Below are 26,576 nucleotides of genomic sequence, written 5' to 3'. Positions count from 1 at the left end.
TCACACGGGTCAGGCTAAGGCACAGGGCTGGCATTTCGGAGCTGGCAGAGACCCCAGTCTACTGAGCACTGACTCTGCATGTCCTCGGGCAAGTCCCTTTTGTGCTTCAGTCTCCCAGTCTGTAAAATGGGAATAATGGCGTTTTCCCACCTTTTCCAAGTCCCTATGGATAAAAGAAGAGCTGTGGAAGTGCTAACTATCCGCCCCCCCACCCACACCTGCTCAGTGTGATACGCATAACAGATTTGCTGGAGACTCTCATTTAACTTCTGTCCCAGTTTACGAAGTCTGTTACTCTGTAACTCACATAGGCTGGGATCCGCAGGGATTTCTCTCTCTCCCAATTCTTGCTGATCTCTGCTGCACAATCCCTCCTCTTGTTTAACCTGGGATAAAACGTCAGGTGTCGAAACTGGAGAGTCTGTTCATGTAAACAGAGTTATTTTATTGCTGTAACGCCTAGCAGCCCATCCTGCTAGGTTCTGTGCAAACACAGATTTGCATATACCTTTCTAATGCAATTATAATGCTTCACAGAATCACAGAACTGGAAGGGACCTCGAGAGGTCTCTGGTCCAGTCCCCTGCACTCACGGCAGGGCTAAGTATTATCTAGACCATCCCTGACAGGTGTTTGTCCAACCTGCTCTTAAAAATCTCCGATGACTCAGATTCCACAACCTCCCTAGGCAATTTATTCCAGTGCTTAACCATCCTGACAGGAAGTTTTTCCTAATGTCCAACCTAAACCTCCCTTGCTGCAATTTAAGCCCATTGCTTCTTGTCCTGTCCGCAGAGGTTAAGGAGAACAATTCTTCTCCCTCCTCCTTGTAACAACCTTTTATGTACTTGAAAACTGTTATCATGTCCCCTCTCAGTCTTCTCCTCTCCAGACTAAAAGTAATACTTGCATATTATTTTTCATGCAGAAGGCTCAAAATGCTGTACCAAGATGGGTACACATTATTATCCTCTCATACACATCCACTTCGAAGGCACCAGGAGGCTGACCTGGCTTGCCTCAGGCCACAAAGGAAGGCAGTGGTGTACCAGGAAGAGAATTCCAGCCTCCTGAGTCCCAGTCCTGAATCTGATCCACTAAGCCACAGAAACCACTGCACACTTTATAATAGATTTCAAAACTGACTGCAAACCATGGGATGCTTTGGTATCAGGTACATTCCTTCAGCTTTGGAAACTTTTTTATTCATGCCTTTTTGGCCATGTTAACTAGCTCCTTCTATCACACTCATTCCTGTGAGCTCATATGAGAGGCGATGGCTTAGAACAGGGGTAGACAACCTATGGCACGGGTGCCGAAGGCGGCACGCAAGCTGATTTTCAGTGGCACTCACACTGCCCAGGTCCTGACCACCGGTCCGGGGGGCTCTGCATTTTAATTTAATTTTAAATGACGCTCCTTAAACATTTTAAAAACCTTATTTACTTTACATACAATAGTTTAGTTATATATTACAGACTTATAGAAAGAGACCTTCTACAAACGTTAAAATGTATTACTGGCACACGGAACCTTAAATTAGAGTGAATAAATGAAAACTCGGCACGCCACTTCTGAAAGGTTGCCGACCCCTGGCTTAGAATCAGATCTGAAATACCCAAACACCCTGGAACCACAGGTTCAAATCCCAGGAGAGTCAGTTGAGCTCTTAATCCTTCTCACATAGAGAAATGGAGCCTCATGCTGTTTACAATGTACATGTGTGAGTGGGTTCTGCGGAAGGTATTTCAGAGAAGACCTTAAAAATAGAGGAGCTCTCTGAAGATGGTAGGAACTCAGACACATTCCTCAGAAGTACTCATCCTTAGCCCAAGTGTCCCCTCTCTACTACTTCTGTCCAGCATGCAACGTGGTCGTTATGGCATTCCATCCCAGAGGTGGCTGCATTTCAGTGGTGCTGTGCACATGTAGTTTGTGACGGCTGTTGGATGAAAGGCCCTTAATAAATGTAAAAGACTTAGGAGAAACATTGCTTTGTTTTTTAAATTGTCTCTGAGAAATTAAAACTGGATCTCAGACCTTTGCTGGGGTGAGGCCTGCACTGAATGGACATGGACAGGGACATTAAGAAGGCTCCAGATGGGACAAAGGGAAACTGTAGGGTCCAGACGTGTGGAATGCCCAGAATGCTGAGGACTCAGAGGGTTAGATTCACAGTCGGCTGGGAATGAGATCGGCGGAGATTCCAAGAGTGACAACTCTCAGAGACAAGGACAACAGAAATCCACGGGCAAGGGGATCCTGTCGGAAACAGCAGGAGCTACCAAAGGGTTTATTCGATTTTTAGCTAAGTAAATAAAATGAATAAACATGACAAATGTGGAGTCCTGGGCTGTCAATCTAGCCTCTTCCAGGAGCATTGAAACCACATCATATATATGTTTACACAAAAAGAAAGTTGAAGTGGAAGGTCAGATACCAGGTAAACACACAGTGAGGGGCACCATGCAAGTTCTTCGAGAGAGTTTAGTCCTTCGACTGGTAAGTTTACAAAGGCTGAAGAAAGCAAGCTGTTGGCTAGCGATCTTTTAATCTGAAGATATAATTAGTCAACTGACAAAGCACCGTGCGTTTCAGATCTATTACTCACCAGTGCTGGGAACCACAGAGGTTCCTCTCTCCTCCAGATCTCCCTGCACCCCGACACCTGGTTCTTCCTCCTGATCTGTCGGTGATAGGACGTCAGGTTTGGAGATGGCACAGTCTGTTCATGGAAAAAGACATTAAAAGACAAAGTGTCTGATTAATATTCACTAGGCACCTGGCAGAATTTTTAAAAAGTCTAAACCAAGCCCCACAGCCTCTGTTTCTCACCGGAAGGAAGAGAGCGATCTGAACAGATTCTAATGTTAACTAAGACCAGAGGTGAGCAAACTACAGCCCCCAGGCCACATCCGTCCTGCACCCGGGGAGGCTAGTCCCCGGCCCCTCCCCTGCTGTCCCCCCTCCCCAACAGCTCTGGCCCACTGCTCCTGCTGGCGGCGTGGCTGGCGCCGGCGGGGCTGCAAGCTCCTGCTGCTCTGAGCAGCATGGTAAGGGGGCAGAGAGCTGGGGGGTTGGGTAAGGGGGCAGGGAGCTGGGGGGTTGGGTAAGGGGGCAGGGAGTGGTTGGATGGGGAGGAGGTTCTGGGTGGGGGCGGTCAGGGGATGGGGAACAGGGTTGGATAGGCGTGGGAGACCCGGGGAGCCTGTCAGGGGGAAGGGGTGTGGCTAGGGGTCAGGGCAGTCAGGGGACGGGGAGCAAGGGGGTTGGCTGGGTCAGGGGTTCGGTGGGGACAGTCAGGGGACAGGGAGCAGGGGGCGTTGGATGGGGGGTGGGGTCCTGGGAGGGGGTGGTCAGGGGTCAAGGAGCAGGGGGGGTTGGATGTATCAGAGGTTCTGAGGGGGGCAGTCAGGGGGCAGGACGTGGGAGGGGGCAGATAGGGGGCAAGGGCCAGGCTGTTCGGGGGGTCACAGCCTTCCCTACCCGGCTCTCCATACAGTTGCGTAACCCCGATGTGGCCCTTGGGCCAAAAATTTTGCCCACCCCTGAGTAAGACCATACAAGAAGGTACATTAAAGTGCTGATAGGAGCAGGATTGTAACTCCTAGAAGGGATGCGGGGTTCCCAGAAATGATGCAATTTGAAGACTTCTTCACTGCACCAGTATAATCCCCTTGTCCATTGACAAACCTGTAGAAAGGCCAGAGTCCATTTCAAAGGCCAGGCCAGGGAAGGGATATGGGGACGGAAGACACAGAATGGTTTATATAATTGCATGTTTCTGAGCCAGTAGAAATTAAAATATCGTTTTGGTTTATTGCTCGTTAATTACTATATTGGGGGGGAAAACAGCCGCTCCCTTCACTCAAAACACAATCTCCTCTAAAACCTGCGTGCGTGTGCACACGTGTGTACGGTTTTAAATGGTATTAGTAATAAACATGGAACATAATGTTAAACTGCTAGAGGCTACCACTATAATCTATGCCGCTTTGATTCAAGAAACACCCTTTCAAGAAGGCAGTGGCACATAAACCCTGCACACAGACTAGCACAGTTTTTTCCATGCCGGGGCAAAACACATGCATGAATAAATGCAACCTGAAAATAAACAAACAGGACGTTAGTTGAAGGTATCAGAGCCAGGGCTGTGTGCGTTCCAGGCTCCTTTCCAATGGAGAATGGGTGGAACTGACCACCCATCAAAGGCTCTGTGGGACCTACATGTTCATTCACCAGAAACCAAAGGAGCTGTCACTCCCTATTTATTTATGCAGCTCACCAAGGGGAAAAACTAGGAAGAACTAGCTGAGGGTGGGGCTGTCCCCATCTTTCTTTCATCACCCTAGGCTCCGGCTAGGCCTAAGCTTTAGTCAGTGAACCTGGCAACCTGACACTTTGCTAAGCTCACAGCTTCTCATCAATATGTGAAATCTGATCTTTACCCAGGGAGATCAAAGAGTCATAGCTGTCTTTCATCAAGTTCTTGTAAAGCTCCTTCTGCCATTCTTCTAAATTCTCCCACTCCTCCCTGGAGAAGTGGACTGAGATGTCTTCAAACATAACCGGGACCTGAAATCACAAGCATTACACACACAGCACTTTCCGCTGCCATCCCATCTGCACACACCTTGCCTTTTACCTTATATTAAAAGGTCACTGTCAGTGCCTGCCCAGCCATCAACACCCAGCGCGTCCCACCAGCTGTTTGGTAATACACATGAAATGTGTCGAGCTAGTTCTCCTCAGACAGGCAGCCACTTCACAAATGGCACGAACTGGTACCCTTGCTGGCATTCTTGCCAGAGGAGACCAGGAATGGAGAAGGAGAGGATTTACTCTTTGATCCTTACCAGTGAGGATTAATGGGAAGGAGCATGGCCTAGTGGTAAGGAAGGGAAACTCAAGTTAGCAGGCTTGGGATCTAACCTCAGCTCTGATACTGCCATGCCGTCTCGTAAGAACAGACTGGGTCAGACCAATGGTCCATCTAGCCCAGTATCCTGCCATCCGACAGCGGCCAGTGCCAGGTGTTTCAGAGGGAATGAACACACCAGGTAATCATCAAGTGATCCATCCCAACTCCCTTGACCATCCTGTGCCCCTGTTTCCCCATATGTACAATGGGGATAATGCTGCTTCCCCAGCACTTTAATGTGCTGACAACCCAGCTGAAAGGTGCTATACACATGTAAAGGAGACTTCCCCTTCTAGGCTACCTCTTTGTGCTCCTCATGACAGGTTACACCTGGTTTAAACTGTGCCCCACTGGAGACCAGGAAAGCTGGAAAGCTAGATAAAGATGCCTTGGCCTAAAACAAACTGCGGCATTTATATATCTGCCCACAATTACCCAGTTCCCTTGCACCATTCAGTGGAGAAGCTGTGGCACTGCTCCCACACAACGGGCCCACTATCTCAGCATCTCTTGGGTACATTCATGGGTCCATCAATGGCTATTAGCCGAGATGGTCAGAGACGCAACCCCATGCTCTGGGAGTCCCTAGCTTCTGACTGCTAGAAGCTGGGACTGGATGACTCAATTAAATGCCCTGTGCTGTTCACTCCCTCTGAAGCATCTGGCACCAGCCGCTTGCTGGAGTACAGGACACTGGACCAGAAGGATCATTGGTCTGACTCAGTGTGGCCATTCTTACGTTCTCTGCTGGATGCTTTGTGGCTTGCTCTGTCTGAGGCCCAGCAAATGGGAAAGCGGGAAGCCCAGCTGACTGTCAGTAAGTATGCAGCCAGATTGGAAAAGCATTTTGGAGATCATGAAAGTAAGGGCAGAGAATGATAAACCAGGTCCATCAATCAAACACTAGGCAGGTGTTTACCTCACACCACCACGCTCCTAAATCAGACTGTTCCAGGGTGGTGCAGAGATCATGGGAATATTACAGATCCTGTCAAAAGGTGACCCAGCACCAACTTTACTTCTGCTCCTCATCGAGAGCTGGGATATTTGCACTTGGGGCCTAAATACCTTTGAGGATCTGGGCCTCAGATACGACAGTGATGGGACAACGGAGGTCCCTAGACAGCAGATAGCTACCTTGGGGACTTCCCCCTTAGTCCCTGGGGGGAGTCTCAGGATCCAGAAGTTCCTGTTCTTCAGCAAGTTCTCCATGTTCTCCAGCCTCCTCTGCAGCAGCCCATACTCCTGGATCAGAGTTCCCAGCACGGCCCACTTACTCTCCAGCTGGTTCCCAAACTCCACCGCTGTCCTCTCACAGTCTATTAGTTTCTTCTCGGACATCCCTGTTCTCCCCTCCAGACTCAGCAACCGGGCGGCGTGAGAGTCCAGCTTCCTCTCCAGGGCCTGGATGGCAGCCGGGGCAGGGAGGGGATCCGCCGCAGCGTCCAGCGGGCTCTCTCCCCGGGGCGGCACAGACACGGGGCGCGGGGTGGCCAGAGCCTGTTCGGGACAAGACACCAAGCTGAGGCTGGGGCACGGTCCCAGCTGACGGGTCAGAGGCAGGGAAAGGCGGGACCGTTCCCCAGCGATGGCCCCGGAGAAAGGGGCTTTCCAAGGCGGCATGACGGGGGCGAAGCCCGGAGCACACACCGGCTCTACTCGAGCCGAGGGAGGGAGGGAGGGAGGGAAGCTGGGGCCGGAGGAGGAGCCTGAGGCAGCAGGAGGGAAACACCCCAGGGGGCGATGCCGGGTCCCGCAGGGCTCACACCCCAGCGGCGCCGGGCCGGGGTCTCGCTCTCACCCCGGAGCGAGCCCGGAGCCCCCCGCCCGATCCCCGGGACCCCCCGCCCGGCCGGGCAGCCCCGCGCCCCCCGCGCTCCGGCTCCCGGGGCCCAGGCCGGGCCGGGCGGGGCGAAGCTCCCGGGGCCCGAGGCTCCCCCGCCCGCCGGGCCCTCACCTGGGCAGCGGCCCGCTCGGCCATGGCCCCCCCGGGGAGGCGGGCGGGGCTTCTCCAGCGGGCCCGGCCCGGCCGAGCTCCGCTCCCGCTCCGGGCTGGGCAGGGTCCCGGCGCCGCCTCGCCACGGGCCGGCCCCGCTGCCGGGCGGAGCAGAGCGAGCGCAGCCGGGAGGGGGGAGGGAGCCGCGGCCTGGCTGCGGGGCCGGGAGCGGCGGGGCGGCAGCGGCCCCTGGCGGCGGGAATCGCCTCCCTTTCCCCGCTGTCACCGGGCGAGACCAGGCTCCGCCCCCGGGGGACCCGCCCATCCCCGTGTCCTCAGAGCGCGGGCGGCCCCCGCCAACCAGAGAGCTGGGGACGGCAATGGGGGGGGGGGCACTTGCCCCGAGTCCATGGCACACGAGTGGGACAAAGCACTGACCGCCCGCCGCTAGCCAGTGCCATGGGCCCCACCTCGGGTGACCCCGAGCTCTCTCGGGGGGGGGGGGGTGCCTTTGCCTGGGAGGGTCATCTACTCCGTAGCAAATTGTCCCCCAGGAAACCAGGTCTGGGACCAGAACATAAGAACGCCATACTGGGTCAGTCCAAGGTCCATCCAGCCCAGTATCCTGTTTGCCGACAGTGGCCAATGCCAGGTGCCCCAGAGGGAGTGAACCTAACAGGCAATGATCAAGTGATCTCTCTCCTGCCATCCATCTCCACCCTCTGACAAACAGGGGCTAGGGACACCATTCCTTACCCAGCCTGGCTAATAGCCATTTATGGACTTAACCTCCATGAATTTATCCAGTTCTCTTTTAAATGCTGTTATAGTCCTGGCCTTCACAACCTCCTCAGGCAAGGAGTTCCACAAGTTGACTGCGCTGTGTGAAGAAGAACTTCCTATTATTTCTTTTAAACCTGCTGCTTATTAATTTCATTTGGTGACCCCCCTAGTTCTTGTATTATGGGAATAATAACTTTTCCTTATCCACTTTCTCCACACCACTCATGATTTTATATACCTCTATTATATCCCCCCTTAGTCTCCTCTTTTCGAAGCTGAAGAGTCCTAGCCTCTTTAATCTCTCCTCATATGGGACCCGTTCCAAACCCCTAATCATTTTAGTTACCCTTCTCTACAACAGAACAGGGAGTGGTGCTTGGGCTACTGGGCCTGCAGTAAAACCCACAGGGAGTGAGGAGGAAAAGGGCTGAAGATATTTGTAATGCAAAGTTGTTAGAAAGTTTGCTTGGTATCATATTATCAGTGACGCAGGGGGTGTTTAAAAGAATCTAAAATAACTCTAGGCCTTTTGTCTCCCCTCCTCAGCACCAACCCATTTTTGGATGCTCAGTCACCTACATTTTTGTTCTGAGAGCTGACAGGTATATTCCCTGTTCCCTCTCGCCTGATTGGACCATTGGTCTGACCCCGTATGGCTGTTCTTGTGTTATGGTCTTCTGAGATAGTAAACCAAAAAAACCCATATCCTAATTATAGTGCTCAAGTAAATGAGGCACCTCATTAACTTAAACTTTACCTCACAACATTTTAGAGTTTTTAAAAACCAGTACCCAAAATAGCACAGACGTGTATAAGAAACTATGATACAGATGAGGAATTAAACTTAGCAGCAGCCAGGGAGGCACACAGCATCATGAGAAGGCTTAGGCCAGGGAGTGGTTTGGTGAGGAAAAACAGACATGCTTTGAGGAAAATCTGTTAGGAAAATACAGGCCTTGAGTCTGCTCTCACTCATAGTGGCGTAACTCAAAAGTAACTGGCCTACATGAGATATAAGAGTCAGACCCAAGGAAGCTGAAATGGAGTAACCCTAATGGGTCAGAGGCCTTGAGCAGTCTCTGTACAGTGTGGACTCTACCCACACAAAATAAATACTTGCAGCACTGCCAACCCCACAGGTTAAAAAATCATAAGTCAGCCCCCCCCAAAGATTATTTAAAAAATAATAAACGTCCCATGACAAGACTGCAAGAGTTAGCAGTGTCTTTTCGGTGGGAGTGAAGGTTCTGCTTCCTGATTAGTGTAAACGTATTAAAAATCAGTAAGGAGAAAACCACATCAATGGGGAGTGCAGAAGTTTCCCTTAAATGTTTTTGGAAAAGCAATAATAATCCTGACATATAAATAACTTGGATGGTATGTTTTGAAGTTCTAAAATCAGTTCTAAAAATTCCAGTTTTTTTAATAACTTACTTTTTATAATCATTAAAAAACTTTTACCTTATAAGGCAAAACTGTGGTGCAATTTGTTTTGACATTCCATGTATTATAAACAGCACCAGTTTGTCATAAATAGATTTTCAGCAATGTAAAACAAGATTCTTTTTTTTTTTTAAATAAAGGCTTTAATACTAAAATTTAAGCGAGGAATAGAAAGATTTGATGTCTATTATAACAAGAGTTAAAGGTTGGTTTGAGGTTTTTTACATGGTTTAAAGATTTGTTTTAGAGGTAAAAATTGTGTCTGAATTACACACACACACACTCTCTCTCTCTCTCCCTCCCTCCCTCCCTTAACTGACCATGTGTTTTTTTTAAGTACCATAGGGGAATCTCTCTCTCTTGCAGGATCTAAGGTTTTTCAGGGTAGAAGCAGGATAAAAATGCAAGAAACAACGCAGGAGCAGGTGGAAGTAGCAGTGGGTACTGCAGGGCGGAATGGGAGCAGGATTAAAAAAATAATAATAATCAGGCGAAGGGATCTAGCTGAAAGCAGAAAGCAACAGGAGCTTTCACCCCACTGCCTGTCTCTACACATTGCAATAGGGCCCATGTTAAAAGTGTGATTTGCTTATTGATATTTACAATATCCTGCACACTGTAGCAGGTAACTGCAAGCCCACTGCGATGTAAACGGTCTGTGTTCCTATTGCTGGGCTCACTCAAGAGGCTCTGTTAAATCTTGGGGCTTGGCTACACTTACAAATTTGCAGTGCTGCAGCAGGGTGTGAAAACACACCCTCTCCAGCGCTGCAAATTGCGGCGCTGCAAAGCGCCAGTGTGGTCAAAGCCCCAGCGCTGGGAGCGCGGCTCCCAGCGCTGTACGTTATTCCCCACAGGGAGGTGGAGTACGGACAGCGCTGGGAGAGCTCTCTCCCAGCGCTGGCGCTTTGACTACACTTAGCACTTCAAAGCGCTGCCGCGGCAGCGCTACCGCGGCAGCGCTTTGAAGTGCTAAATGTAGCCACAGCCTAAGTTAACTGTGGACAATGGAGTGGGAGATGGCTGCTTTCACGGGGCCCCACTCTGCTAAACGAGAATTCACAACGAATGCCATCAACTCAATGACCGAATATCGCTCAGCGATCTCCCAGTCACTAGAGCAGCAATTCATTCCTCCTCAGGGCCATACAACGTGCTAAATAGGCCCTTGAATAAGAATCCTGCAACTCAACGATGAAGGAGTGTCATGGACAAAATGCGAGTATCTTGGAAACTTGCTGAAGACTTGTAACACAGATGTCCTCATGTTGCAAGAGACCCACATTGGCAATGACCAACAGGCTAGGTGCTACCGTATCTATGGATACAACCTAATGACTAGCCATCATCATCCTAAATATGGCTTGGCAATATACATCAAAGACACCATCACAGATTTTAATGTTACTCCACCAACCGAAGAGGAGACCACATTTACCACAACTAACAAAATAGGGGAGCTCCACATTACCAATGTCTATACAGCCCCTAGCACAAGATGGCCAAAACCAGCGCTACCCAGCACTACTATTCCATGCATCTATGCAGGTGATTTTAATTGTCACCACACTATGTGGGGCTATAAAACGAATGAAACCGATAGCGAAGATCTCATGGACTGGATATCTGCACAAGACTTACAACTAATCTGAACTAAACCAACAATCACCATTCCATTCAAGCCGCTGGCAATGCGAGTACAAGCCAGACCTAACATTCGTGTCTAAAGATCAATGTGGTAATACTCTTACCACAACATGTGAAGTACTATCGGCATTTCCAAACAGCCAACACAGGCCTATAATGATCTACGTAGGCATCAAAATTCCTGTGTTCTTTCTGAAACAGGTACCACAATGGAACATAAGAACATAAGAAAGGCCGTACCGGGTCAGACCAAAGGTCCATCTAGCCCAGTATCTGTCTACTGACAGTGGCCAATGCCAGGTGCCCCTGAGGGAGTGAACCTAACAGGCAATGATCAAGTGATCTCTCTCCTGCCATCCATCTCCATCCTCTGACGAACAGAGGCTAGGGACACCATTCTTACCCATCCTGGCTAATAGCCATTTATGGACTTAGCCACCATGAATTTATCCAGTCCCCTTTTAAACATTGTTATAGTCCTAGCCTTCACAACCTCCTCAGGTAAGGAGTTCCACAAGTTGACTGTGCGCTGCGTGAAGAACTTCCTTTTATTTGTTTTAAACCTGCTGCCTATTAATTTCATTTGGTGACCCCTAGTTCTTGTATTATGGGAATAAGTAAATAACTTTTCCTTATCCACTTTCTCAACATCACTCATGATTTTATATACCTCTATCATGTCCCCCCTTAGTCTTCTCTTTTCCAAACTGAAGAGTCCCAGCCTCTTTAATCTTTCCTCATATGGGACCTTCTCTAAACCCCTAATCATTTTAGTTACTCTTTTCTGAACCTTTTCTAGTGCTAAAATATCTTTTTTGAGGTGAGGAGACCACATCTGTACACAGTATTCGAGATGTGGGCGTACCATGGATTTATATAAGGGCAATAATATATTCTCAGTCTTATTCTCTACCCCCTTTTTAATGATTCCTAACATCCTGTTTGCTTTTTTGACCACCTCTGCACACTGCGTGGACATCTTCAGAGAACTATCCACGATAACTCCAAGATCTTTTTCCTGACTCGTTGTAGCTAAATTAGCCCCCATCATGTTGTATGTATAGTTGGGGTTATTTTTTCCAATGTGCATTACTTTACATTTATCCACATTAAATTTCATTTGCCATTTTGTTGCCCAATCACTTAGTTTTGTGAGATCTTTTTGAAGTTCTTCACAATCTGCTTTGGTCTTAACTATCTTGAGTAGTTTAGTATCATCTGCAAACTTTGCCACCTCACTGTTTACCCCTTTCTCCAGATCATTTATGAATAAATTGAATAGGATTGGTCCTAGGACTGACCCTTGGGGAACACCACTAGTTACCCCTCTCCATTCTGAGAATTTACCATTAATTCCTACCCTTTGTTCCCTGTCCTTTAACCAGTTCTCAATCCATGAAAGGACCTTTCCTTTTATCCCATGACAGCTTAATTTACGTAAGAGCCTTTGGTGAGGGACCTTGTCAAAGGCTTTCTGGAAATCTAAGTACACTATGTCCACCGGATCCCCCTTGTCCACATGTTTGTTGACCCCTTCAAAGAATTCTAATAGATTAGTAAGACACGATTTCCCTTTACAGAAACCATGTTGACTATTGGTCAACAGTTTATGTTTTTCTATGTGTCTGACAATTTTATTCTTTACTATTGTTTCAACTAATTTGCCCGGTACCGACGTTAGACTTACCGGTCTGTAATTGCCGGGATCACCCCTAGAGCCCTTTTTAAATATTGGCGTTACATTAGCTAACTTCCAGTCATTGGGTACCGAAGCCGATTTAAAGGACAGGTTACAAACCTTAGTTAATAGTTCTGCAACTTCACATTTGAGTTCTTTCAGAACTCTTGGGTGAATGCCATCTGGTCCCGGTGACTTGTTAATGTTGAGTTTATCAATTAATTCCAAAACCTCCTTTACTGATACTTCAATCTGTGACAGTTCCTCAGATTTGTCACCTACAAAAGCCAGCTCAGGTTTGGGAATCTCCCTAACATCCTCAGCCGTGAAGACTGAAGCAAAGAATCCATTTAGTTTCTCCGCAATGACTTTATCATCTTTAAGCGCTCCTTTTGTATTTTCATCGTCAAGGGGCCCCACTGGTTGTTTAGCAGGCTTCCTGCTTCTGATGTACTTAAAAAACATTTTGTTATTACCTTTTTGCTAAAGCTGATTAGGATCTCTACAAACAGACTGTTGAGAAAACTGTTGCAAGGATTCCAGAGATACCAGAATGCTATCAATGGTTCACAGGCCTCTTGCAAGTGGCAGAAAAGAAGAACATTCCTTGAGGCTTCCAGAGAAAGCACACTCCCTGCCGGACGGGAGAGACGCAGGAGTTGTTCCGGCAGTACAATCAGACCAGGGCTCTCATACTGCAAAAGCCCTGCTACACTCCCAGGGCCGGCTCCAGTGTTTTTAACACCCCAAGCGGCGGAAAACAAACAAACAAACAAAAAAGCCACGATCGGCGGCAGCTCTACAGCTGCCACTTCATTCTTGGGCAGCAATTCGGCAGCAGGTTCTTCCCTCCGAGAGGGACTGAGGGACCTGCTGAATTGCCGCTGAAGAGTCGGACATGCTACCCCTTTCCGTTGGCCGCCCCAAGCACCTGCTTGCTGTGCTGGTGCCTGGAGCCGGCCCTGTACACTCCCTTGACCCAGCAAGACGCCAGCGCTGGCCTGACTGCATGCAAAACCTTGATTTTACACATTCAAGTCGCTGAGCCTGGACACTACTATGACGTCTTGGGGCCGCTAATCCCACAGAGTACACACCACCAAAAATCTGGCTTCCAAACTGGTCGAGAACACAAAAGGACCACTTGATAAACACACAAGAAGAGAAGTGTACCAACAACTCTACTCAACGCTTACATCAGACCTGTGAGGACCTTCCACTGTCAGCACTGAGGAAGTAAAAGGACTTGCTGCAATGAAAAAAGGGAAGACTGCAGGCCCTGATGGTATTCCGCCAGAATTCCTCCACCATCTCGGTCCCAAAGGACTCCAATGGCTAGCAACATTGTACTCCACTATCTTAAGGACAGTCCGGATCCCTGAAATATGGCATGAGGCAATGGTAATTGCCATTCCAAACCCTGGAAAGCCCCCTGATGAAGCAGGAAACTATAGGCCAATTTCTCTACTATGTATAACCTGTAAACTTCTTGAACGTATCAACCTCAAAAGAATACGCCCTTTCACTGAGCCAATTACCCCTGTCGAACAGGCAGACTTCCGGACAAAACGTAGTTGTGACCAAGTTCTGGCACTCACAACTCACACTGAGTCTGGCTATCCAAACAAAATAAAAGACTGGCGCAGTATTTGCTGACCTCTCATCTGCATATGATACTGTCTGGATTAAGGGCCTGAACTTGTTAAAATTATTCCTTGCTACCAAACACTTTGCCTGCTGCGGACCATGCTGAGTAACAGACGCCGACAGGTGTACCTGGGTAATTAGACCAGCTCACCCTGTAGCATAAACAGGCTACCACAAGGCTCTGTACTTGTGCCAACCCTTTTTAATATTTACATTAGTGCCTCCAACTAAATCATGAACATTTGGATATGCAGATGATCTTGCCAAGACAAGACAAGCATCAAACCTCCACGACATTGAGAAAGCGTTAACTGAGGACCTCTAATATATGGAATAATATATCCGGAAATGGAGGTTCAAACCAAACCCTGGAAAAACAATAGTAAGCGCATTTCATCTTGATAATAAGAGTGCCAAAACCATACTGAAAGTAGCTTTCTGTGGTAAAAATGTGCAACACGATTACACTCCAACATATCTGGGAGTGAAACGCGATCACAGCCTCTCCTTCCATGATCATCTTGAGAAGGTAGCTGCAAAGATAAAAACAAGAGCCAGCATAATCCAGAAACTAACTGGTACAACCTGGAGTGCATCAGCATCAGTATTGCGAACATCTGCAATAACACTTGTATATTCAGTAGCTGAATATTGTGCACCAGAATGGAGCAGATGCAGCCACACACGACTTGTGGATACTCAGCTGAATAGTGATACGGTGCATCACAGGAACCCTTAAATCAACTCCAACACCACGGCTAGCTGTCCTGTCTAACATCGCTCTCCTGCTGATACGCTGAACGGCTGCAACATACCGCAAAGCTCAGTGAATTCAGGAAAACAGATGCCTTCCTATTCCCCAAGACCCTGACAACACCCCCCTGCCATGTCTTAAGTTCCACAAACCTTTCTGGGGACATTCGTTTAGCCTCATGCAATCAGGTTATGATCAGGAGGAGGCTTGGAAAACAGATTGGGTTAAACGAGACTAAGCACCTTGTGCCAGATCCCATGCAGAAGGTTCCTGGGTTTAACTTTCCACGGTCATCTTGGTCAACTCTGAACCAAATTCGAACCAACCATGGTAGATGCGGATATCTAATGCACAAATGGAAAATCAAGGACTCCCCGATGGGTGAGTGTGGTTCCCCAGGACTGACCATCGACCACGTCACTACCTACTGCCCAATTGATAAATATGAAGGAGACATCACTGCAATAAACTCTGCTACTCCTGACGTAGCCACTTGGCTCGATCAACTTCAGGTGAAATTGTAGTTGCTGCTCTACACCAGCCATACGAAAGAACAGCGGAAAATGCAAATTATAGTATGTACATCAAAATAACCGCTCCAGGGAAACCCTGAACTGGCTGAGGAAATGGCGGGGAGGTAGGAACAACGCCTTCTCACTCTGAAGGATGAGGTGACAGTGTTACCTTTAGGTTTTAAAAGTCATGATCAGATCTGTACATGTTATATAATAAAAAAGTAACACAAATACCACCACCACCACCCCCACGTTCCCCATCTGCCCAAGTGAAAAGCTCCATGGTGGTGACTTGGGTCTGGAGTCTGGGAGAACATCTCTTTGGATTTACCTACTAACATAGGTGCAGGAAGTAAGGGTGCTGCCGCAACCCCTGGCCTGAAAGGTTTCCATCACACGCAGGGTTTACAGTTTGGTTCAATGGCTCTCATTATACCCCAAATTGTTCCAGCACCTGTGCCTACTGATCAACCATGTGTTCCCCACTTTTTTCAGGGCATTTCTCATTATCTCCCCTTTTTTATTTTACTCCTGAGTCCCTCTTCTGCTGGAGTCACTAGAGAATTCACATGACCTCAAGGTGAGTGAAAGCTAAAGCGAGGGTCGCCTTAGGAACAAGAGCAGACCAGACCTCCAAAACTATATTGGACCTGGGCCATGGGGCTGAACTTGAGATGTCAGCTTACAGCTCAAGCAATTGCAATTCAGTCTTGTCCAGTGAGGCCCAGTGACAGGCCTTCTATACAGAGTGCCCATCCCCCTCCTACTCCCAGTCATTCATGTCCCTTCTAGTTCTTCCTCTCCCGGTCCCGTCCGCCTGCCATCGTGTGGGGATGTTTCGCAAGCAGAAGTTGGTTCCCCTGCGTGTCCCCACGCTGCCGTTGCTGCATTTTCAGTTGAGAGAGAAGAATCCTCCCCAGCTAGTGTCCCTGGTTCCCCGTTCAGGTGGTGACAGAAGGAAGTCCACTGGCTGGGTTTTCACCTCTCCTCCAAGGGCTCAGACACACAGTCAGATCTGATGAGGTGAAGCTCTCTCTAAACCATGGACATTTCACCCCCTCCTCTTGCCTTTTGTCTGACTAACGCACCTGCTACGTTAACTCCACTGGCTACCACGTATCTTCCATCTTTACAACCAGGAGTCCGGCCTCTGCTCCCTGTCCGGGGCTCCGAGAAACCTCCGGATGCCCTTGCTCTGTGCTGTGGAGACTCTGATGTTCTTTCAGAGATTCCTCGTATCGGAAGCTTTTCCCACACGTGCCACATTGATGTGGCCGCTCCCTGACATGGACCTGCTGATGCGTCTCTAGCTCAGGCTTCCCCGTGAAGCTTTCCCCGCATTCAGTGCAGCACGTCAGCCCTTCTCCCAGGTCGTTATCCTGACGTCCGACAGACCCACCATGGCTTTTAGCAGCCAGGCCGTCCTGGTAGGGTCTCTCTTCCATGTGATTTCTTTGGTGCTTCATGAAGCTCCTCTTGAGCATGAAGCTCTTGCTGCACTCAGGGCACTGGAAGGGCCGCTCGCCGGTGTGCAGGCGCTGGTGATTGAGCAGATACTCCTTGCGGCAGTAGCTCTTCTCACACTCGGTGCACTTGTAAGGCCGCTCTCCTGTGTGGATGCGGTAGTGGTTGTTGAGCTTGGACTTCTCGCTGAAGCTGTTATCGCACTGGGTGCACTTGTAGGGGCGCTCACCTGTGTGGATACGGTAGTGGTTGGTCAGCTTGGACTGCTGAGTGAAGCTCTTACCGCACTCGCTGCACTTGTACGGGCGCTCGCCAGTGTGCAGGCGCTGGTGCGAGATGAGCACGGCCTTCTGCCGGAAGCTTTTCTCGCACACCGTGCACTGGAAGGGCCGCTCCCCCGTGTGCACACGCTGGTGGTTGAGCAGATACACCTTGCGGCTGTAGCTCTTCTCGCACTCGCTGCACTTGTAGGGCTTCTCCCCGCGGTGAATCATCTGGTGTCGCAGCAGCTCCGACTGGCAGTTGAAGCTCTTCTCGCACTCGGTGCACTTGTAGGGCCGCACCTTGGCGTGGCTCCGCAGGTGTTTGACAAAATTCCCCTTCAGCCGGAAGCTTTTCCCGCATTCACCGCAGGCAAAGGGCTTCTCTCCTGGCTGGACCACAAAGCCCTTGAGCAGGCCGAAGTCTCGGTCGCACTGGGTGGATTTCTCCACTCTGATCACTGCAGGGCTAACTAGCTGTGCAGCCACTCCCTGCTGTAGGCTCTGCAAAACCTCCTCTTCAGATTTCACCGATGACATCCCTTGCAGCTCCAACTTCTCCAGACATCCCTTCTGGGGCTTCTCCTTCTCTTGGCTCGCTGTCCCATCATCTGCTAGATTACAGAGAGAGAGAGAGACGGGCATTAGGACGGGCTTTGATCTGGAAGGAAACTCCCCTGGCTAAGAGATTCTGTGCAGAAAAAAACCTGACACTTTTTAATGGCCCAATAAATAGTTTATTGCTTCAGTGTGTGAACTCAACAGACCTGAAGTAGGGCTCGTCTTGGCTTGAAATCTTGTGTGCTAGACAGCGCAATTTGGGTTGGATGTCACTTCTAGCCTACACACTTCCTGCATCACAGCACGACTGATGTTATGAGCCTGAAGCCACTCCTCCAAGCTGGGTGTGGAGGGATAAACATTCCCCCACAGAAGGAATGGGGGCAGGGTAAAGGAGGGGCCCTGTTCCTCTGCATCCCATCAACCACTCAGAAAGTTGAAAGACAGGATAACTGCCCCCCATTACTCTGGACAGGTGGGGAGCTTGACCAACACCTGCCATCAAGTGATGGCTGTACATTTCCAAAGGGGCTATTTGACTGTAAGCTCTTTGGAGCAGAGATTGTCTTTTTGTTGTGTGTTCATACAGCACCTAGAACAACGGGGCCCTGACTCAGGACTGCAATACAAACAACAACAAACGAGCACTTAGAATAGGAAGTAAACCCAGGAGTGGAGGAGTTCCGAGGAACCGCAGGTAGCTACTCCACTCACCTCCGTTGAGGTGTTTCAATCCCTTAGGGCGCCACTCCCCCTCAGAGCCAATGGGAGTTTTGCACAAGGGCAGCCAGCCATTGCTCACCCATGCTGGAGCCTGTGAGAATTCTTCCTTCCCCCAGTTCCTGCTGGTCCCCAGCATCCAGCTCTTCCTCTTGTTTGATCCAGGGTAAAGGGGCAGATGTGGAAACTGGTGATTATGTTAATGAGAAACAGCAACAAATTAGTGTGTGTTTTACCAACACCTATTGACCTCTTTCTGCATTTGGGATTTGGGACTACAGCTGTCTGGGACGGGTGGAAGGGTGAGTAACATTTTGTGAGGAGAAGGAAAAACCGATGAGACAACACATCCAGCCAGATGTGATTATACAAGTTGATGGGCCGGGTGCTGTTCACTCCCCTCACTGAGTCCGAGTTCAAACCCACGGCTCACCTGTACTGGGCTCCAGGGGAATTTCTCTGTCCGCCGAACCCCCCTGGGCCCCGATACACGGCTCCTCCCCTCCTTCAGCCCGGGGCAGGATGTCAGGGTTCGAAATGGCATGGCCTATTGATGGAGACAGAGATGAGGGGAAATGAGTGTTTTATTCATAGTCACCAGGCCCTTACATGTGATTTTAGACCTGAGCTGAACAGAGGCAGAACTGGTGATCCTCAGGAAAGCAGATCTCTGCTAGGAAATGGATTACTTTTCCCAGGGGAGCCTAAGGAATCCTCGCACTCCTGTAATATTGTCGCCTGCAGGGCCACACAGCTGCCCCTGCCATGCCCACTTTTCATGCTCTTGTCTCAGTGGGTTCACTTCTGCCTGGGCAGAGGTTAGGGCGAAAAGGGGGCTTGGCAGGGGTGAGACAGGGCGTGGCTGGCACGTAAATTTTAAAGTGCAAATCCAGTTCATGAAAACGATGCGCCTGGCAGGTAATTTGAGGGCTCGGAGAGACTCCTATTGCCAGCCAGGAGTAGCAGTTCACCTGTGTGTGCTCTGGAGCTGCACTTCCAACAGGGAGTTCAGTGCCTCATATGCTAACCACAGGGTGCTTCGTGGCCCACTGGCCTGCAGCCCCGCTCCTCTCATCTTCCTTCAGCTTGTTGGATGATGAGTAACAAAGTGCTGGGCTCAGCAGCCCTGCCGACGACTCTCTCACAGCCCTCACCCAAACCCTGCACTGTCAAGCCCTTACAGTGGACGTATGGGTTTGTGATACTTGGTAGAACTCACCTGCGCTGGGGTCCACAGGGATTTCTCTTTCCACCAGCCCTTCCTTCTTCTGGACTCTTCCCTCCAATCCTTCCAGGGATTCCCACTGATCCCCAACACACGGCTCCTCCCCTCGCTCAATGCGGGATAAAACGTCTGGCTTAGAAACAGCGTAGTCTGTTCATGGAAGCAGATGTTAAGGGAACATCATGGCCTATTAATATTCATTGCAAATAATGCTAAATGATTTTAAACCAGCTCCCCTTCTCTCGCTGGAGCTGACGACAGATCTGAAAGGAGGCCAATAAGGATCCTGTAAAAAGATACCATTCCTTGGGGAGGTCGGGTGTGCTCCCCAGCAGAAGAGCCGGGGGTCACCACACAGAAGGGGAGTTGATATGCACAGTGGTATATTCACCCATTTGTTTGTGAACCTAACCCTGGACAAAGTCCACAGAGCCCCTTGGAGGCCAGAGCCAGTTCCGAGAGGAATGCTCAATGCTCTATTACCAGGTGACACAAAAGGAGAGGTTACTTACCTCACAGTAACTTGAGTTCTTTGAGCTGTTGTGTCCCTATGGGTGTGCTCACCGTAAGATACATGCACACCCATGTGCTCTCAACCAGAGACAGCAAAGCAGTATCTGCAGACCTGCACAGAGCAGCCCCTTATGCCTCCAAACAAGAGCCTATAAGGAGGAGTGGACTCGTCACCACTCAGTTCCTTCTCTACCACCTAACAGAGCCTGTACAGCTGAGGGGAAGGAAGGTGGGAGGTGGAGCATCCATAGAGACAAAGCATCTCACAGTACTCAAGGTTCTATAAGGTAAGTAACCTCTCCTCCACTTTCAAGTGTATATGTCCCTATGGGTGCTCCACCAGGGGAGACTCCCAAGCAGTAACTTGACGGGGAGGCAAGTCCAAGATGGTTCGGAGGACTGCGTCACCAAAGATAGTATCTCTAGAAGTAGGTAAGATGGCAGAATGTTTGGCAAAGTTGTGAACAGAAGACCAAGTTGCAGTCCTACACATTTCTGTTATGGGAACATCTTTCAGCAGAGCTATAGCTGTGGAGTGAGCTCTGGAGGAGTGTGCTGTTCTAACAGGTTGAAATACAACCTGAAACTCTTTAGACAGTCTGGGAGTTGGAATAGGTTGTCCATTCCTCTTCTCTGCAGACGACACAAATAATCTTGGAGAAGCCCAGAAGGTCGTAGTCCTGTCAAAGTAGAAGGTGAGATCCCTTCTGACACCTAGTGTAAGTAGACGGGTCTCCCCTCTAGAGGCTTTGGGTAAAACACTGAAAGGCGGCTCTCTTCATTAATTTGGTATTCTGAAGAGACCTTAGGAAGGAAGCGAGGATGGGGATGCAGTGTAATGTCATCGCTATAGAAGGTAGTAAATGGTGGGTCTGCCATAACGGCACCAAGCTCTCCCATTCTTTAAGAGATGGCTATAAAAAACTAAGTCCTGAGGGAGAAGTGCAGGAGAGAAGAGGTGACCATAAGTACAAAGTTGGGGGTCCTCAGGGCCCTGAGAACCAAATTAAGGTCCCACTTGGGATCCGGAGTCTCTACAGGGAGAAACAAGTTGTGTAGCCCCTTGAGGAATCTGGCATAAGTGATGTGGGTAAAAACCAAGAAGCCCTCAATGGGCGAGTGGAAGACTGTGACAGCAGCCAAACATACTTTGAGCAAGGCAAGTTTATAGTGTGGACCTGGCATCAGTATAACTGAGTCACTCAGGGATGTGGATTTTTCACAACCCTGAGCAACAGTTAGTGCTGTCTACACCGAGGGTTAGGTCAGTATATGTCAAGACGAGGGCTTCTCCCGTCGACGTAGGTACGGCCTCTCACAGAAGTGGATTAACTACACCGACTGGAGAAGCTCTCCCGTTGGCATAGTGGTGTCTTTAATCAAGTGGTGCAACTGCACAGCTGCAGCATTTTAAGTGTAGACCTGCCCTGGGTTCACTGCTAGACCCTGTGTCTTCAAATCCAACAGGCAGCCCAGGATTTTGGAGAGTGGAACCTCTGATGCTTGAGACGTGTGCAGAGAACCGCAGGACTGGAAGCTTTTCCACTTCTGAAGGTAAGTTTGCGAGTACTAGTTTTACTGCTAGAGAGGAGAACTGACTGGACCTTATCTGAATGGGTTACTTCCATGCTCAAAACTCACCTAGAGCGATGTGGTACTTTCTATACAATTGTTCACCAAGGTGACCCCAGGGATTCCAGGAAGCCCAACTAAGGGGCTGATAGGGGAAGGTTCCCACAGATACTTGCAACGCCTGGATATGGAGCATCTGATGGGGTACTGAGCACTCCTCAAAATAGTGGCTCAGCAGGGCTTATAATAAATAATAATAATAGATAGGTATATCTCCTAGAACTAGAAGGGACCTTGAAAGGTCATTGAGTCCAGCCCCCTGCCTTCACTAGCAGGACCAAGTACTGATTTTTGCCCCAGATCCCTAAGTGGCCCCCTCAAGGATTGAACTCACAACCCTGGGTTTAGCAGGCCAATGCTCAAACCACTGAGCTATCCCTCCCCATATGGAACAATGCTGAAAAAGAACCCTGTACTGAGACCTCAGAGTCCAAAGAAGTATCATCCCCTGGGCTGAAAGCGGGAGAACCAGATACGGGTGCCAGTAGCAGAGGCTGGACGTCTGACTGGCGTTCAATCCAGGAGGATTGTGGTTGCAGGTGTCTGAGCGGTACCAGGGAAGGAGCTTTCGTAGAGATCAGTGATAGAGGAGATGCCAGTTCCTCTGGTATGAAAAGGCCCTCTGGAGAGAGAAACCTGGAGGGCACTGAAGGGTTACGGTATGCACAAGTCTGAGTTTGTACCAAAGCCTGGACAAGGGCGTAGTGCTGAGATGGTGAGCGCGGTACCGGAGAGGCTTGTAGAGAAACTTCTTTGACCGCCAAGCTCTGGTGCAGGGAAGGCAACAGCACTGGAGTGTGAGAAGGAGGCCTGTGCACATCTCAATGCCAAGAGGGGTCACTCAGTACAGAGGTAGATGACTCCCTGTGCTATTAGAAGACTTCTCTGAATGCTGCTTCTTGTGAGGGGCTGGTGGTCGGTCCTGGAATCAGACGGAGTCTCAGCTGTGCCCTTAGAGGGACGCGAGGCCTCCTTAGAGTGGGATCTAGGGGGTGACCCACCCCCTCTTTCTTGTTTCCCTGATAAGGCAAAAGGCGGCTTCTTCTCAGAAGTCCTCGCCTCTCAAAGTGCTGCTGGAGCAGCCTGGAATGTGGAGGCCAACGTACAGAGGAGGCGGCAGGCCCCACTGGGGCAAGTGAGCATTCTATTAGAAGGAGCTTCAGTCTAGCCTCTCTGTCTTTCCGAGACCTGCCTTTAAACCCAGAACTGATCTTACACTTGGACAGAACGTGGCTTTCTCCAAAGCAGCTCAAATGCCTGTCACTACAGGGAAAAGACCTGTGGCAGGTTTGGCAGGACCTAAACCCGGGGATCTTTGGCAAAACGCAGAGCGTTAATGCAGCAAAACGGATGATAGAAAGAAAAAGGGTGGGGGATCCCTCCTCCCAAGGCAGCTGTGTTAAAACTAAAAGCAGAAATAAAATAATCACACAAATAAAGCAAAAACTAAGAATAAACCACTCTGTTGAGAAAGGCAGGAAGCGGAGAACCAGCGGACATGCAACCACTCCATCTCGAGCCGCAGGCAGTTGAGAAGGAACTGAGTGGCAGCTGGTCTGCGCCCCTCTGTATCCCGTCATTTGGAGGTGCCACTCTGGCAGGCCTGGGCCTGCAGACGCTGCTTGGTAGTCTCCGGTCAAGAGCGCATGGCGTGCGTGCATCCTACGGTGCAGCACCCTATGGACATACACTCAAAGAACTAGCTGTTACAATGGTCGGACTGAGATTTTAATCAGCAGAAGTCTGATTTTACCACAGGATGGGGTGATCTGGCTCTTTATGGAAATGAAGGAGGGTCTTGTATTTCAGGCACTGGCCTGCTACTCAGCCCATCTGGGTTCAATTCCTGGCTCTACCACAGACCCCCTGGGTGACCTGGCAAGTCGCTTAAACTTGCCGAACGTGATCCGAAGTCAATGGGAGACATTCCACATCCTTCAAAGCGTTTGGGAAAACTAGCTATTAGAAGAAAAGAGTTTTAAATAGGAGGGTGTGTGGTATGAGCTGTCTATTGCTAATGCTCTGGGAAGTAGTGATCCACTGGAAATCAAAAGAACTGGAGAATAACCTGCAACGGGAACCAGAGTAGGAACTGTTTCTAATCCGAGAGTGAAAAACGATCCTTACCCAGGGAGATCAGTGTCTCATAGTTCCCCTTCATCACATTCTTGTAAAGCTCTTTCTGCCATTCGTCTAAGTTCTCCCACTCCTGCTCATTGAAATAGACGGAGACGTCATCAAATGTCACCGGCACCTGGAATCACAAGGGTTACAATAAGCTTGTTTCTTAGACTGTAACGGCTTGACTCGAAGCCCAGAGTGAATGCCACTGACTTCCACAGACTTTGGAGAAGATCCTTATGGCAGGGAATGTATCTTATGCTGTGCTCTTTGATGCACCAAGTCTGGACCAACAATTTTAGCAGAAACTTTGAAGAGTCAGGGCCAAAATCAGCAAAAAGATGTGTGTCTCCTGAAAGGTGCAGAGCACCCTCGCCTCCCACTGACTCAATGCAGTATTTGCAGCAGGTAGTCCCTTGAGAGCGTCTGGTTGGCTGGGCACACAGGACTGGCTCTCATCTAGGTTTCCAACCACTGTTTCCAAATTGCATCAGAAGTGATGCATTAATATTAGGAGCGTACTTCTTTTCCACATCAGCACTTGCTGGAGGTGAACAGCAAATCAGTGGCTGAGCTGGAAACAGAGCCCAGATGTCCTGTACATTATACATAAATGACTGGACCGACTGAGTCTGACAAGTGAGTTATTAGACACCATGAAGCCAATAAGATCACTCCTTGAATCCACACTCTTATACAGTGCTGAATTAAAGGGCCTGCATATCAGAAGATAGGAAAACTCGTTCAGTACCTAAGTTTGTACCCCCCAACACTAGCTGGGATATTGTTACCTTGGGGACTTCTCCCTTAGTGCCTGGGGGCAGTCTCAGGATCCAGAAGTTCCTGTTTCTCAGCAGGTTCTCCATGTTCTCCAGCCTCCTCTGCAGGAAGTTATTCTCCTGGATCAGAGTTCCTAAAATAGTCCATTTACTCTCCAGCTGGTTACCAAATTCCATCGCTGTCCTCTCACAGTCTGTTAACTTCTGCTCGGTTGTCCCTGTTCTCCCCTCCAGATTCAGTAACCGCGTGGCGTGGGAATTCACCTTCCTCTCCATGGCTTGGATGGCAGCCACTACTGTCCACAAGGAGATCTCTGTAGTGTGATGATGGGCTTCGCTCACAGGAGTGGGTTCAGGGACAGCAGGAGCCTGTTTGCAAGAAGAGAAACTGAAAGTCAGCATCAGGGAAAAAACAGCCTAAGAGCCCTTCAGCACTACCTGGGGCTGGATCTTCTCCTACAGTCAGGATCCACACAGGGGAAAACTATTTCCCTTCCTGTACTGAAGCAGATTTGAAATGGAAACCCCACAATGTCTGACTCATATGAAGTATGGAATATTCATAGGCTCTAGGGCTACAAGGGACCATTCGATCATCTAGCCCAGTGGGTCTCAAACTTTTGTACTGGTGACCCCTTTCACACAGCAAGCCTCTGAGTGCGACCCCCCCACTTATAAACTAAAGACACTTTTGTAGATGTTTAACACCATTATAAACGCTGGCGGCAAAGCGAGGTTTGGGGTGGAGGCTGACAGCTCGTGACCCCCAGTTTGAGAGCCCCTGATCTAGCCTGACCAGCACACAACAGGCCATTCACTTTTACCCAGTTAGTCCTAAACTCAGGCCGGTAACTAGCGCCTTCCTACAGCCGGGAGCTGGTGTCCTGACACGGTCCCCAAGCCCGCGCTCTGCCCCCCCGGCCGGGACCCACAGCACCCCAGGGTGCCCGCTGCCGGCGGCTCCCCGGAGGCTGAACACAACGGAACGAAGCCCGAACACGATGGCGGGTTTCTCCGGGGCAACGGAGGCTCCGGCACAGACCCAGACCCTCCCCCGCCGGACCGGGCTGGGCCAGACGTGCGCCCAAGGGCGCCCCCGGGAACCGGGCTCCTTCCCCCCAGCGCCAGGAGCCTGCGGGTCGGACACAGCGCCGGGGCGGATGTCAACCCCCGGGTGTAGCCGGGGAGCAGCGCCGGGCACCGGCCCAGCCGCCCGAACCCCCGCCCGCGCTCCGGCTCCCGGGGCCCAGGCCGGGCCGGGCCGGGCGGGGAGAAGCTCCCGGGGCCCGCGGCTCCCCCGCCCGCCCGACCCTCACCTGGGCAGCGGCCCGCTCGGCCATGGCCCCCCCGGGGAGGCGGGCGGGGCTTCTCCAGCGGGCCCGGCCCGGCCGAGCTCCGCTCCCGCTCCGGGCTGGGCAGGGTCCCGGCGCCGCCTCGCCACGGGCCGGCCCCGCTGCCGGGCGGAGCAGAGCGAGCGCAGCCGGGAGGGGGGAGGGAGCCGCGGCCTGGCTGCGGGGCCGGGAGCGGCGGGGCGGAGCGGGGCGGCAGCGGCCCCTGGCGGCGGGAATCGCCTCCCTTTCCCCGCTGTCACCGGGCGAGACCAGGCTCCGCCCCCGGGGGACCCGCCCATCCCCGTGTCCTCAGAGCGCGGGCGGCCCCCGCCAGCCAGAGAGCTGGGGACGGCAATGGGGGGGGGGCACTTGCCCCGAGTCCACGGCACACGAGTGGGACAAAGCACTGACCGCCCGTCGCTAGCCAGTGCCATGGGCCCCACCTCGGGTGACCCCGAGCTCTCTCCGGGGGGTGCCTTGTCCGGGGGGGGGGGATTCCAGCCAGTAGCAAATTGTCCCCCAGGAAACCAGGTCTGGGACCAGAACAAAACAGGGCATGGTGCTTGGGCTACTGGGCCTGTGGTAAAACCTACAGGGAGGGAGGAGGAAAAGGGCTGAAGATATTTGTAATGCAAAGTTGTTAGAA

At 50.5% G+C, this 26,576-nt stretch overlaps 1 protein-coding gene across 1 annotated transcript in view; it reads right to left on the bottom strand.

The window, feature by feature from the left end:
* LOC123363301 overlaps positions 1-26,124 on the bottom strand; it is a 44,632-nt gene extending 18,508 nt beyond the window's left edge. The window contains exons 1-13 of the mRNA XM_045004162.1: positions 25,916-26,124; positions 24,612-24,968; positions 23,827-23,953; positions 19,549-19,704; positions 18,763-18,876; positions 18,412-18,525; positions 16,438-17,662; positions 14,522-14,588; positions 6,879-7,136; positions 6,059-6,421; positions 4,449-4,575; positions 2,612-2,725; positions 308-421 (exon numbers count right to left, since the gene is read on the bottom strand). Of these exons, the coding sequence (XP_044860097.1) occupies positions 308-421; positions 2,612-2,725; positions 4,449-4,575; positions 6,059-6,421; positions 6,879-7,136; positions 14,522-14,588; positions 16,438-17,662; positions 18,412-18,525; positions 18,763-18,876; positions 19,549-19,704; positions 23,827-23,953; positions 24,612-24,968; positions 25,916-25,939 (3,160 nt within the window). The 5' untranslated portion in view covers positions 25,940-26,124. The remainder of the gene's footprint in view (positions 1-307; positions 422-2,611; positions 2,726-4,448; positions 4,576-6,058; positions 6,422-6,878; positions 7,137-14,521; positions 14,589-16,437; positions 17,663-18,411; positions 18,526-18,762; positions 18,877-19,548; positions 19,705-23,826; positions 23,954-24,611; positions 24,969-25,915) is intronic.
* Between the last annotated feature and the right edge of the window lie 452 nt (positions 26,125-26,576).

Source organism: Mauremys mutica, chromosome 2, assembly GCF_020497125.1.
Source record: "Mauremys mutica isolate MM-2020 ecotype Southern chromosome 2, ASM2049712v1, whole genome shotgun sequence".
In the NCBI taxonomy this organism is placed as follows: domain Eukaryota; kingdom Metazoa; phylum Chordata; order Testudines; family Geoemydidae; genus Mauremys; species Mauremys mutica.
The sequence above is the reverse complement of the archived record's forward strand: the minus strand, read 5'-3'. Positions and strand labels throughout refer to the sequence as shown.